The sequence below is a fragment of the Mizuhopecten yessoensis genome, unplaced genomic scaffold (assembly GCF_002113885.1).
Source record: "Mizuhopecten yessoensis strain PY_sf001 unplaced genomic scaffold, ASM211388v2 scaffold10903, whole genome shotgun sequence".
In the NCBI taxonomy this organism is placed as follows: Eukaryota; Metazoa; Mollusca; class Bivalvia; order Pectinida; family Pectinidae; genus Mizuhopecten; species Mizuhopecten yessoensis.
The window spans coordinates 397104-412622 of record NW_018408779.1 but is presented as its reverse complement, the minus strand read 5'-3'; the positions used below and the strand labels follow the sequence as shown (position 1 = coordinate 412622).

Genomic DNA, 15519 nt, shown 5'->3' with positions numbered 1-15519 from the left:
TTGCAGTCATTATGAATCTGAACTTATTGAAAGTGCATGGGTAGTTATAAGATAACGAAATTAAGAATTAACTTTGTCCCCCGTACTTGAAATTTATCTGTCCTATTCTGATTCATCGCACTCAAAACTATAACTTCAGAAACTCGAGCACCATTCTTCCTATACTCTCAAGACAATCCTTCTTTCATCAGTCATTCTTCCCAAAAACAATAACAGATTGGAACAACTTACCTGAGCAAGTCCGCAGAAGTTCAACAATCTAGTCATTCTCGCGAGCTCTTACTCATCGCACACCTCTGTTAGCGAACCATTTATACGTATATGGAAAAGGCAAAATAATCAATGTAGAATAAGAATGGGTCTCAGCCAGGGACGTATATACTGTGCCTGGTCTCAGCCAGGGACGTATACACTGTGTCTGGTCTCAGCCAGGGACTATATAATGTGCCTGGTCTCAGCCAGGGACGTATACACTGTGCCTGGCTGAGACCAGGCCCAGTGTATACGTCCCTGGGTGAGACCAGGCCCAGGATATAGTCCCTGACTGAGACCAGGCACCGTGGATACGTCCCTGGCTGAGAACAGGCACAGTATATACGTCCCTGGGTGAGACCAGGGACGTATATACTGTGCCTGTTCTCAGCCAGGGACGTATTCACTGTGCCTGGTCTCAGCCAGGGACGTATACACTGTGCCTGGTCTCAACCAGGGACCTATATTCTGTCCTTGGTCTCACTGAACAAACAGAGGTTCTCCTATAACATCTCTTCTTACTTATATAGCATTGTCCGTGAAAATTTGCTCCAAATGTCAATCCAGACCTTATTGTAGAGTTGATGCCTGGTGTTCTTGGTAAGATACTCTGACATGGTTCTGATACAATCAACGAAGTTCAAACAAAATTATTTTTGACCTTGTGTTCAAATTTATTACAAAGTCCAACACATTCTAAATGTCTCCGTTTCTATCTACCTTCTTTCATTTCTCTTCCCTTTACCTTTATGTTATTGTGTGGGTGTCTGAATGAAAGTGTGTGAATGGGTGTCATGAAAGTGTGTGAATGGGTGTCATATCTGTTTCATATCTGTGTCATTTTTTGTCATTGTACATATCGTATTGTTTTGTTGTATGTTGAGGAAAGCATCTTGTAGCCTCCGAACTGTATGAAATCCTCGTTAAAGAAATAAAGAATTAAATCAACAAACAATTTGGATTTATTACCACAATGTCTATGGTACTGCAACACTTATTTGTGTTTTATGATTATATTGAAATATTGATCGTGGTAGCGAGACCGACGTTATATAATCATATGGACTTTATGAAATTTTTCGATAAGGTACCACATGTAAGTGACAGGATCAGTAATCGTGTTGTTAATCGGATAGAGAGCTTCCGTAGGCAAGGGAAGCAACGTCTATTGGTAAATGGAGAAATCTAGAGATTATCCTGTAGTCAGCGGTATCACACAGGGAGGCGTTTTAAGCCCAATACTGTTGACTGGATCTTTTACAGATCATTTGTAGACCGTGGGCGATCAACTATCCACCTACAGCCACATCGTGTTGGTATTTCTTTTGTATTAGAGACAGATGTGATCATGGGATCATGATAATCTGGAGTCTTTGGAACAGAATCACAATTTACTCATCCAGGGGTTTCTCATCTAAAATGTAATGTGTTTTTAGGCTATTGTTCCCAGACATACATGGTTTTTCCCAATAACGTCCAGGAAAGTGTTAGAAAAGATACTTGAAAGAGTTGTCATCGAAATATCTGTCTGACAAAAGGGAGATGGGCTCCCAGAAAGGTGTTTTCAAGAGTTGGTGCTAGATATTTGATCTGTGAAGAATGTGACTCTGTGTATTAACAAGAGGCCCAATGGGCCTGCATCACTCACCTGGTATAAATCTCACACTTGTAACATTAAAAGTGATCTAAAATAAAGCTACAGGCAAAATATCAGTATTTATGATTAAAATTCATTCAAAAGAACCTGTTATTATTTTTTTAAAACAGTTCACCCCTGTGATTGAAAGTCGAACAAAGTCATAATGTTGAACAAATTTTATAGCCTTTCATCTCAGGATGCAACTTGCAAAGTATCAGCATCCTGGGACCCATGGTTATTCAGAAGAGGCTGTTTAAAGTCATTCACTTTAACAAGAGGCCCAGAGGGCCTGTATCGCTCACCTGGATACCTAAGCAATCATGGCAAACTATTCTCCAAATGAGATCAAGGGAATATGCCAGACCCCAAGGCCAATCCTTGTAGCATAGCTATATTAGATTGTTCATGCCCAGCAATGTTATGTATGGTTATGGGGTGGGGATCTCAACTGTTTCCAAGCTTTGACTCAGAAACTAGGTCCCTAGAGTTGTGGCCAGACCCCAGGATCGATTCTAATATCGTGACTGCATTTGTCTCTTTTTGCCAAGCATTTGTATATATAGTTTTGGGGTGGGGATCTCAACCGTTTCAAAGTTATGACCCAGGGGCCAAGTCTGCAAGGGTGGGGCAGACCCTGGGATCAATTCTAATGTCATGACTGCATTCGTCTCTTTATGCCCAACAATTGTATATATAGTTTTGGGGTGGGGATATTAACCATTTCAAAGTTATGACCCAGGGGTTAAGTCTCCAAGGGTGGGGCAGTCCCCAAGGCCAACCTGGAAGCATATGTGCAATCATCTCTTTATACTCAGCAATTGTATATATACGGTTATAGGGTGGGGCTCTCAACTGTTTCCAAGCTGTGACTAAGAAACTAGGTCCCTAGGGGTTCGGTCAGACCCCAGGGTCTATTCTGATATCATGATTGCATTCGTCTCTTTATGCCCAGCATTTGTATATATAGTTTTGGGGTGGGGATCTCAACCGTTTTAAAGTTATGGCCCAGGGACTATGTCTCCAAGGGTGGGGCCAGACCCTAGGGACATCCTGGAAGCAAATGTGCATTCTTCTCTTTATACTCAGCAATTGTATATATGGTTATATGGTGGGGATCTCAACCATTTCCAAGTAATACATTTTATTGGCCCCACCCCTTAGCCCGGGGGGTCAGCCCCACCATTTGTACAATTTTGAATCCCTGCCTCCCATGAATACTTCCGACCAAATATGATCAATATCCATGGCATAGTTCTGCAGAAGAAGTCATTTATAGCAATATAACCAAATTGCCCCCTTTTGGCCCCGCCCCTCAGCCCCCTGGGGGGTCAGCCCAACCGTTTGTACAATTTTGAATCTCCACCACCTAGAGATGCTTCCAGTCAAATAAGGTTGATATCCATCACTTAGTTCCAGAGAAGAAGTCACTTAAAGCAGTATAGCCAAATACCCTTTTTGGCCCTGCCCCTCAGCCCCCTGGGGGGTCAGCCACACCATTTGTACAATTTTAAATCCCTGCCTCCCAGGAATGCTTTTGATCAAATATGATTGATATCCAGTGCACAGTTCTACAGAAGAAGTCGTTTGTAGCGATATAGCCAAATTGCCCCCTTTTGGCCCCGCCCCAAAGCCCCCTGGGGAGTCAGCCCCACCATTTGTACAATTTTTTTATCACCACCATCTAGCGATGCTTCCAGTCAAATATGGTTGAAATCCACCTCTTAGTTTCAGAGAAGAAGTCGCTTAAAGCAATATGGGCAAATTGACCCTTTTTGGCCCCGCCCCTCAGCCCCCTGGGGGGTCAGCCCCACCATTTGTACAATTTTGAATCCCCACCACATAGGGATGCTTCCAGTCAAATTTAGTTTAATTCCAACCAGGGGTTAAGAAGAAGTCGTTTAAAGAAATTGTTGACGTACGGACGGACGGACGACTGACGCCACGGTATGGCATAAGCTCACCTTGGTCCTTCGGACCAGGTGAACTAATAAACATAGTAGTCCTTGATCCCGGCATGCTATTGACTAAATATCAACATCCTGAGCATTTTGGTTATTCAGAACAAGTTGTTTAAATATTTTGAACATATTTGCTCCTTGTGACCTTGAATATGATTCAAAGTCATACAGTTGAACAAACTTGGTAGCCCTTGATCCTAGTATGCTACTGACTTAATATCATCACCCTGGGCATTTCTGTTATTCAGAAGAAGTTGTTTAAAGTTTTTAACATATTTGACCCCTGTGACCTTGAATATGAGTGAAGGTCATTCATTTGAACATACTTTGTAGCCCTTCATCTCAGCATGCTACTGGCCAAATATCATCACCCTGTGCATTTTGGTTATTCAGAAGAAGTTGTTTAAATATTTTGAACATATTTGACCCCTGTGACTTTGAATATAGGTGAAGGCCATTCATTTGAACAAACTTGATAGTCCTTTACCCCAGCATGCCACTCGCCAAATATCATCACCCTGGGCATTTTGGTTATTCAGAAGAAGTTGTTTAATGTTTTTAACTTATTTGACCCCTGTGACCTTGAATATGGGTGGAGGTCATTCATTTGAACATACTTTGTAGTCCTTCATCTCAGCATGCTACTGGCCAAATATCATCCCCCTGTGCATTTTGGTTATTCAGAAGAAGTTGTTTAATGTTTTTAACTTATTTGACCCCTGTGACCTTGAATATTGGTGGAGGCCATGTATTTGAACAAACTTAATAGCCCTTTATCTCAGCATGCTACTGGCCAAATATCATTATCCTGGGCATATTGGTTATTGAGAACAAGTTGTTTAAAGTTTTTAACATATTTGACCCCTGTGACCTTGAAGGTCATTCATTTGAACAAACTTGTTAGATCTTAACCCAAGCATGCTACTGGCCAAATATCATCTCCCTGGGCAGTTTGGTTATGGAGAAGAAAATGTTTTAAGTTTCTAACATATTTGACCCCTGTGACCTTGAAAATGGGTGAAGGTCATTAAATTTAACAAGCTTTGTAGCCCTTTATCCCAGTTTGCTTCTGGCCAAATATCATCAACCTTGGCCTTTCGGTTATTAAGGAGAAAGTCATTTAAAGTAAAATATTGACGCCGGGCGGACGGACGGACGGACAGACGCCGGACGCCGCGCCACGGCATAAGCTGACTTGGCACTTTGTGACAGGTGAGCTAAACTAATTAAACCATAAAGATAACAACTCTGCTGTGTTGTATATTAGACAGTTAAGTTTATTTACAAAAATATACAGATTGTGGGGATCCAGGGGATCTGCCTATCACAGAATTTCTATCACAATACAGGTCTACTCCCCCCCGTGGTCTATTACTCTGTAAACAACACACAATGCCAAACTAATGAGATGTTGTGCTTCCCACTCAAACATGTAATATATACGTCTCTGGGTTAAGGCAGGTAGGCAAATTATATATTATAATTTCTATAGAGGAGCGATTCCTATACTTTATCAGTGCTTGTCTAAAATAAAACATCAGTGTGGACATTATAGCTAGGTTAGGTACGTTACGTAGGGGGGGGGGGGGGNGGGGGGGGGGGGGGGGGGGGGGGGGGGGGGGGGGGGGGGGGGGGGGGGGGGGGGGGGGGGGGGGGGGGGGGGGGGGGGGGGGGGGGGGGGGGGGGGCGGGGAGGAACTAACTAGCCTTCCCCTACAAAACACATTACACAAACGGAATACAATCTAACAAGCATTATGTATTCGTTTCATTATTTGATCTGAAGAAAAATGTTCAATATTCCTTCAAAATCAGCTGTACAAGAAAGCCAGCACTGTCTATCAAAATTGTGTTTGTTTTTACCTGATATTGGTTGTTGCAGACATAAGACATTAGCAATGGATGAATTCAAAGCATCAATGGAAAGTCTTTACAAAAATTGGGCACATTCTGAGAAGCTTCATATGGATGACACGATGACTCAGCTCAAAACTTACCATCACGAACTAACAAATAACTTGCTCGTCAAATACATCCGTGATGTGATTTTGTGAATATGTAATTACAACAAACGTGATTACTTTAAGTCATATTACTGCTTGATCAGTTAACCCAACATAGGTATGGTATTGATTCATTATTTTTGTTGACAGACACTTTTCCATCATGATAATTTTAGAAATCGTCCATCGCCGTCACTAGAATATTATAGCGACCAACAATTCGTACAAAAAGGAAAAATTTTAACAAATTAATAAAACAAAAGTCTTTTTGTTTTAAATTAAGCACTATTTAAATACATAACCGCTAATTTCCTGTTTAAGGACAGACCGCCCTTGTTATGTCAGATGACAGTAGCTGATTAAGGAGTTATTTCATACAGGTTTAATTGGCCATGGTGCTGACGAGATTTGTGATCCAAATCATTAAACAATTTGTTATACATTTACATAACTTGAGAGAAAAACAATAATGTTATGTTAAACGGTCATACTGTAGGACATAACTATGAAACGATTCACCAGAAAAAACCTAGGAAATCAAACATATCACAAAGAGAGATTGTTGGTATTAGTTCAAACTTTTTTCTGTCATTGCACTCTTTTCAAATTTAGGTAGCATATCCGTTGTGAATACAACACTGTGTTTTAATAAAAGCTTCTTTTTGTCACATTTCATATAAGAGTTATTTCCTGGTGCTAATTGTCATAATTCAACAACAAAAATCAAAACATAAGGAACACAACCTTACACAGACTGTCACAGCACAAGATACACCACCTTACAGTGGGCTGTTTGGAAGGATACAGGTTAACTTATTTTAAGATGCTAGGTATGAAAAGCTGCATAATCAAGAGTGTATGTTACCTTAGAGAAGAATGCATTTTATTTCAAAAAGAGTGTTGCTATTTAAGTTTTGTAAAAAAGAAATATTTTCAAATGGTAATCTGATTTGGATAATCAATTAAAGATAAAAGAATTATAAACTTGATTTATAAACTTGATTCAGTTCAATCTAAAAGATTATATAATCCTGATGAAATAGATTCCAAGGGGGATTACTCTAGCACTGCTTGTGTGTAATGGTATGAGATAACTTCTTAAATTAAATCTATAAGAGTTTTTGTAAGATTTGAAATTCAAATATATCAAAATAGGTTTTTAAAAATAAGTAAAAATGTTTATTTGATACATCAAAAACAGTAATAATTACACATACAACAGGTAATAATGAACCAGAGTGTAAGGTCTCTCCATCCATGTAGTCTACTATAATAAGTAACAAAAGAAAGGTTCACATCAGCTTTGAATCGAGAGTAAAATGTGATCTAGTCCTGTTTTATTCAAAGACAATTTAGGTCTATATATAGCACATATCAGATTATTTCGATGTTTTCACAAATACAACAAAATGAAGAGCAATAGTTCGCATGTTACTCGGCATACTATTCACATTGTGGAAGTTCTGGTATTGGCAATATTTCTGTCATATTGATTTATACAGCATCAATAGATCTTTGTGACGGGGAATGAGTGTTAATATATTTGTGTGTCAACATTTCATAGCTAATACGTTTGAGCACTGATTTAATAACATGAAATTAACAACATTACTCAGCAGGCTATGATTTATACAATGTATATTTTCATTATCAATATTTGTATTCACCTCAGCTTATGACACCAAAAACATGTGGTTCACATGTATACATCAATATTTACAAATTACTCGAATATTCATCACTAAACAGTTCTTTATATTACTGAGGTAACTGCTTCTGCTTGTCTTGGCCAGGAGTTGAACACCCTTTGACTGAAAACTGTTTGTCTAGTACACTACATATTGAGTGAAAAGAAATTCTCTCTAAGTCAGTAACAAGTGACTGGTGTTTTCACCACTTCACATAGTTTCCTTCTAGGTAAATACTTTATAGCTGTCAACCATTTTGACAAAAATTATCAATCTCCCTCGCAACTCCTTCATTCATGTCCAAACTCACACAAACTGAAAATCTGCATCCGTGTGATCATGTGTGTAATGATCATAAGAGGTGTGTCTGAATCAAATGAATGCTGTTTGGAGTTATTTTAATACTTAAAAAGAGAAAGAGAAATTTAGCAAAGCAGTTTCAGTTGTGTTTGACGCACTTTCTCCCTCATTGGAAATGTGGAATGTCAGGAATATCTCACTCATTGGAGGTTTCAGAGGTTGACACCTATGGAACAGCGTACAATCATATTTAGAGTAACAGGGTCACTTTCTCAAAGAGACTCCCCAGCTACTAGTCAAACCTAGAAACACACCAGTGCAGTGCTCTAGGAATTGACCGAAAGGTAAATTCCCTCTAGTCGAGTCAGAAACCAATGATAAGGTAGTTAAACACTGTGACATACACTGTTGTTTGTATTTTCCCTTTTTCAGGAGTTATTTTCTAACTGCATGAGTTACCTCCCTTACTAACAGAAATTGTATTATAATGTCATTCGTAGAACAAGAAAAGAATTGAATTATGCATTTAAAAAGCCTTCAATTAACCTTAAGATAATTAAAAAAAAATGTATTTCACAGGTATAGATTTCTCAAAAAATCTATTTCACTTGTGCATAATTTTATACACTTTACTAGACAATACCTTTTCTAAAGGGAAGCAACTTCTACTGCCGGGAAAGTAATCTGTCCTCCATAAATGGGACATACCTGGCTAACACTGTCCTAGTACCAAGTACATACAAACAATTAGAAAATTTATATAATCCAGAGAACAAAATTAAGAGTACAATGTTTCTGGGATTGTCAGAGGGTGGTAGACATCCATAAAGAACAGCAATCGTGAACTTTAACTGAGGGAGTAAGTATCCCTATTGGAAGAGCAAGTAAAATCCATTACTTCAGAGGTGAAATCACTTCCTGTACGTGCGGAGGTGACTGTCGCATGGAAGAGCCTGGGGGACTACGAGGGGGTTCTGAAAGTAAATGGAAGAGCTGATTATAATATGCTAGTTAAAGGATCTAGGGTTTTTATGATCCGGACTAAAATTTCACAAAAACAAGTAATCTAAAATAAGACATTTGTCAAGAATTCATTACTAAATAGTAAAGGATTTAAAAGTTTTTGACAAGCATTTATAACAGTATGACCTTGTTTCTAGTGATATCACAAATCAAATATGTTTGTTGAAAATAAACTTAAACTTTATTCTATTATAAATAGGTGAAGGTTGATTAAAACATGTTAAGTTATGAAGTCACTGGAGTTAAGTGACACTATTTTTCCATTAAGGGTCAACAATGACCTTAGCTTTAACCTTGATTACCACCATGAAACACAAACGCTTCAGAGATGTTCTCATAATTTACTTGTGTACAAAGTTTGATCAAAATTCAAACTAGGATGTACACTGGATTCACACTCCAGTGTGATTAAACTGTCTAACAAGATTCTGCACATAGTAAAGGAATCGTAGATCCTTGCATTGTGAAATATGGAGTCATCCATTTCCTGACCTTTGTATAAAGTCCGCCCATAATCCATAAATAGGTCGCTAGAGTAATGACACTGATTTGATTTGTGATGTTCTATAAATCTAATAGCCACAGTGATCGATGGCTTTTAGCGCAAATCCATGAAAAAAATCTCAGCTATCATTTTTCAAATATCTGACTTTGTAAAATGTTTGATCAAACCCTGTTTAGAAATGAGTTAGAATGTTGACACTGAAATTGGGGAATCAGTGAGTAACATTTATCACATAATGTACTGTGTTATCCAGTGAATATACACATGTCATATTTTTTGCATATTATCCCATGTAATATATTACCTATCAGCCATGTGATTGGTTGTAAGTTTCAATTGTTTCAAGCTGTGACGTCACGCCTAGGACAAATATATGACGTTCACAGACTTACGCACTGGAGTCAAAATGGCGGCTTTTTACATTTCAAGGTTGCATGAAAACTGTCTTTACACGAATAAATGCCACAAATCTTGATTATGTGATAAAAAGGATCTTACACTCGTTTTCATTTCATATGAAATTTATGAAACTCGTTACAATTTTTTTAATTTAGCGAGCCTCAAATTCTTAGACTTGTTTCATAAATCTCATATGAAATGGAAACTCATGTAAGATCCTATATATACATTCCTGATCAAAAACAAATATGGCATACAAATTTGATAAAAGATGCATAGGGAAATGAGAGCAAACCTTCGTTATTGTATAACATATATACCTCCATGAATTTCGCGGGAGCTGGCACTGCCAATCGGTGGTAGAGGGGGTGTATTAGTCATGTTACGTGACATGTCTGTCCGCGACATGTCTCCGTCTGACATCCGCACACGCTTTGTATTCTGACTGACAGGCGATGAAGGAGGGACAAACTCCTTAGTTGCGGAGCCTGAAACCAATGGGTCAAATATAATGTTATACAGGAATGTTAACAAAAGTATAATATCAATCACTGTTCTTATATACATTATGTTTATTGTAAACAAACCTTTAACAAACAATCCTATTATATTATATTTTAAATTTCATGCCAGTGAAGATACATGCTTTCCTCAGATTGCACCAATGACAACGACCTCCCATGTTTGCATTAATGACAGAAACTTTGACTGATTCCATTGTGACCTTCCTGGTTGTGTCTGAACATTAGTTTAACCTTCCTGGTTGTGTCTGAACATTAGTTTAACCTTCCTGGTTGAGTCTGAACATTAGTTTAACCTTCATGGTTGTGTCTGAACATTAGTTTAACCTTCCTGGTTGTGTCTGAACATTAGTTTAACCTTCCTGGTTGTGTCTGAACATTAGTTTAACCTTCCTGGTTGTGTCTGAACATTAGTTTAACCTTCCTGATTTTTTCAGCGCCAGTTGCCTCCCCTAATTATGTCAAGACTGTGACATATACACCCTGATTGCCTCAATGCCTGGCAGTGATCTCCCGGGGCGGTCAATACCAGTGACCTCCCCGACTGTCAATACCAGTGACCTCCCCGACTGTCAATACCAAGTGACCTCCCCGACTGTCAATACCAAGTGACCTCCCCGACTGTCAATACCAAGCGACCTCCCCGACTGTCAATACCAGTGATCTCCCCGACTGTCAATACCAGTGACCTCCCCGACTGTCAATACCAAGTGACCTCCCCGACTGTCAATACCAAGTAACCTCCCCGACGGTCAATACCATGTGACCTCCCCGACCGTCCATACCAGTGACCTCCCCGACTGTCAATAACAGTGACCTCCCCGACCGTCAATACCAGTGACCTCCCTGACTGTCAATACCAGTGACCTCCCCGACTGTCAATACCAGTGACCTCCCGGACTGTCAATACCAGTGACCTCCCCGACTGTCAATACCAGTGACCTCCCCGACTGTCAATACCAAGTGACCTCCCCGACTGTCAATACCAAGTAACCTCCCCGACGGTCAATACCATGTGACCTCCCCGACCGTCCATACCAGTGACCTCCCCGACTGTCAATAACAGTGACCTCCCCGACCGTCCATACCAGTGACTTCCCCGACTGTCAATAACAGTGACCTCCCCGACTGTCCATACCAGTGACCTCCCCGACTGTCAATAACAGTGACCTCCCCGACTGTCAATACCAGTGACCTCCCCGCCCGTCCATACCAGTGCCTTCCCCGACTGTCAATAACAGCGACCTCCCCGACTGCCAATACCAGTGACCTCCCCGAAGGTCCATACCAGTGACCTCCCCGACTGTCAATAACAGTGACCTCCCTTGTATGATCATTCACTTACTTGCGAAGGAGCGTGGGCGGGCATTTCCCGGTAAGGCTGTTGGCCTGTTTACGGTGATATAGGATCGTAGATTGTTTTGTGAGGCATTTACCAGCCGATCTTCTGTCAAACCTGGCTGTGTGATCTTAGAACTGTCAATCAGACCAGGAAACAAACATCAGAATGATACTTACATAAACATACTCATTTACTTAATCACAACATCTCATTATATATTGCCTTTACTTTAAGTATCTTTGCAGTGGTATTTCATTCAAAACAGAATCTGATTTTTTTATCAGAACTAAAATATATTAGCTGTCAAAACAAACCAACGATATATAGAGGATCTGTCATAAGTTTCCCTTCATATTAGATTATGATACAAGTTTTGTTTTTTTGGATGAAAAATCCAAAATGAGTATCATAAATCTAATATGAATGGAAATGAATCAGAAAGACAGATTCTTTTTATCATATGATACAAAGTAAACTGTATAATTGTGATCTGAAACAAATACTTTGTACTTGGCCGCCTCTGAAACAATGAAATTGCGTCCGCTTCACAATAACATGACGTCACATTGATTGTTCCTATTTGATTGTGACGTCACTTCCGGAGTGATATATTACACACGTTACATAAACATAATTTATGTGGTGGCTTTATGACATAACACGGTATTCATATGATAGAAGATGTTACAAACCTGATAGTATTTTGGCCAATCAGCATCCTGTTAATATCAAGCTCTAATATACGGGGAGTATTCATTGCATTTGGATTTTGTGAACTCAGGAAATTTTCTGGATCTCCTCTCACTACAGAAGAGTTCATCTGCAAGGTAGATAACAAATGAAGACATTAATACCTTCACTACAAATACATAGATAGTCAAGTGTCAATAACCAACATTTATCCCTGGAGAACAACAGAACTTTACTTTAACCATTTGTTTTCAATAATTCCTTCAACTATTTTTTTCAATAAGTCTGAAAATTGAAGTATCTGCTAGTTTTTTGTTTACTTAGATCTGCACAACCATGTAGTGGTGCTCTCAGAACCCCGACCAATTAACTCAGTAACAACCATGTAGTGGTGCTCTCAAAACTCCGACTAATTAACTCAATAACAACCATGTAGTGGTGCTCTCAGAACTCCGACCAATTAACTCAATAACAACCATGTAGTGGTGCTCTCAAAACTCCGACCAATTAACTCAATAACATGCAACCATGTACTGCTTATTGGACACATTTTCCTGTTTGAAAACCCTCAGATACAATTTGAGGAGCACAATTAAAGGACAAAAAGAGTAGAAATGATGGCAACAATGTTAAGTTATAAAGGCAGCAGATTGACTTACACTCCAGGTCTGCTTCTGGGACGTCCCAACCCAGTTCAGCGATGCACCAGTGATCCCCCCTTCATCTCCCTCCAGGGGGCGAGGTGCTTCATGTTTAGGCATTATTTCATGTGTCATTGACTGTCGACAAGAAAGTGTCAAATCAACAGATATCGACAAACAAAGGATTAACAGGCAAACAACACATCAACAGCTAAACAACATGTCAGCATATGTTAGGAATCTAATACCAGTGGAGGTGTGATCATCACCATGGCTTTACTTACAAATGTTTGCAAAAAAAATTGAACGCACTGAAATTTCCCATTGCTTTCATTTAAAACAAGATATCATATTAACACTCTATCATACATTGTATTAACACTTTATGATTCCACCAAATTTGAATGGCATTCCATGAAAATAGTCATAACAAGAATTTGACAAATAATGACTGACAAATTTCATGAAGGGCTAAAAATTAGACAAATTTAGGTTGCCGTGACCTACTTACCTGCGTCGTAGGAACAGGCTGCCCTCTAATCAGGCGCATGTTAGAAGCCGGTGTCGGCGCAGGTGCGAAGGAAGATAGATTTTCTCTGTGAGGTGATAAGTTTCGTTGAGACCTCATAGGCCGTGTGAGTTTACCTCCATACCGAGCATCTTTAATATCTCTGTAACAAAAACGTATTTGTTAACGATTTAAAAAAAATTCTTTGATTTAAAAATATTAATCTAAGATAATTGGGTAAGTAGCGGACAATAAAAGTGGATATTTTTGTCCTGTGGATATTTTTAACTTTTGCTTTACTAAATTAGTACAGAAAATACATGGAAATATAGAGTGAATGCATCAACGTTGTCGACAGAAAAATGTTCAACATGGCAAATAGCTTAAGAAAATAAAATGAAGAAATTTCCAAAGTTTTCTAATATAATTAATTTCTGCTCAGATCATATTCCAGCTCCTCACAAAAATCAGATAATTCCACAGGAGGAAGTCAATTAACCAGGAGCAATTCCATACCAAAGTATAAACCGGAGGTGGCCTGATTCATGTTTTTATTTTACTCTATATTTATTTATTTATTTACTTAAAAAAAAAAAGAGTCTTATAGTGCCTTTTTTAACTGATTATAACAAAAACAATTTGCACCAATGAATAATTGTTTGTCGCCTGATCTCTTAATACTGGATACTCCAGGGGTTACCTCACAGATCTCTTACTACTGGATACTCCAGGGGTAACCTCACAGATCTCTTAATACTGGAAACTCCAGGGGTTACCTCACAGATCTCTTACTACTGGATAATCCAGGGGTTACCTCACAGATCTCTTAATACTGGATACTCCAGGGGTTACCTCACAGATCTGTTACTACTGGATACTCCAGGGGTTACCTCACGGATCTCTTACTACTGGATACTCCAGGGGTTACCTTACAGATCTCTAAATACTGGATACTCCAGGGGTTACCTCACTGATCTCTTAATACTGGATACTCCAGGGGTTACCTCACTGATCTCTTACTACTGGATACTCCAGGGGTTACCTCACTGATCTCTTACTACTGGATACTCCAGGGGTTACCTCACTGATCTCTTAATACTGGATACTCAAGGGGTTACCTCACTGATCTCTTAATACTGGATACTTCAGGGATTACCTCACTGATCTCTTACTACTGGATACTCCAGGGGTTACCTCACTGATCTCTTAATACTGAATAATCCAGGGGTTACCTCACTGATCTCTTAATACTGAATAATCCAGGGGTTACCTCACTGATCTCTTAATACTGAATAATCCAGGGGTTACCTCACTGATCTCTTAATACTGGATTCTCACGGGGTTACCTCACTGATCTCTTAATACTGGATACTCAAGGGGTTACCTCACTGATCTCTTAATACTGGATTCTCACGGGGTTACCTCACTGATCTCTTAATACTGGATACTCCATGGGTAACCTCACTGATCTCTTAATACTGGATACTACAGGGGTAACCTCACTGATCTCTTACTCCTGGATACTCCAGGGGTTCCCTCACTGATCTCTTACTACTGGATACTCCAGGGATTACCTCACTGATTTCTTAATACTGGATACTCCAGGGGTTTCCTCACAGATCTCTTACTACTGGATACTCCAGGGCTTACCTCACTGATCTCTTAATACTGGATTCTCCAGGGGTTACCTCACTGATCTCTTAATACTGGATTCTCACGGGGTTACCTCACTGATCTCTTAATACTGGATACTCAAGGGGTTACCTCACTGATCTCTTAATACTGGATTCTCACGGGGTTACCTCACTGATCTCTTAATACTGGATACTCAAGGGGTAACCTCACTGATCTCTTACTACTGGATACTCCAGGGGGTACCTCACTGATCTCTTAATACTGGATACTCCATGGGTAACCTCACTGATCTCTTAATACTGGATACTCCAGGGGTAACTTCACAGGTCTCTTAATACTGGATACTCCAGGGGTTACCTCACTGATATCTTAATACTGGATACTCCAGGGGTTACCTCACTGATATCTTAATACTA

At 39.4% G+C, this 15519-nt stretch overlaps 1 protein-coding gene across 3 annotated transcripts in view; it reads right to left on the bottom strand.

Annotated features, from left to right (window-relative positions):
• Positions 1-7995: 7995 nt before the first annotated feature.
• Positions 7996-15519, bottom strand: part of LOC110463415 (microtubule-associated protein futsch-like) — a 138881-nt gene continuing 131357 nt past the window's right edge. For all 3 annotated transcript variants that reach the window (XM_021517995.1, XM_021517996.1, XM_021517997.1), the window contains 6 exons: positions 13472-13631; positions 12979-13098; positions 12322-12449; positions 11633-11763; positions 10087-10254; positions 7996-8813 (listed from right to left, as the gene is read on the bottom strand). In XM_021517995.1, the coding sequence (XP_021373670.1) occupies positions 8734-8813; positions 10087-10254; positions 11633-11763; positions 12322-12449; positions 12979-13098; positions 13472-13631 (787 nt within the window). In that variant the 3' untranslated portion in view covers positions 7996-8733. The remainder of the gene's footprint in view (positions 8814-10086; positions 10255-11632; positions 11764-12321; positions 12450-12978; positions 13099-13471; positions 13632-15519) is intronic.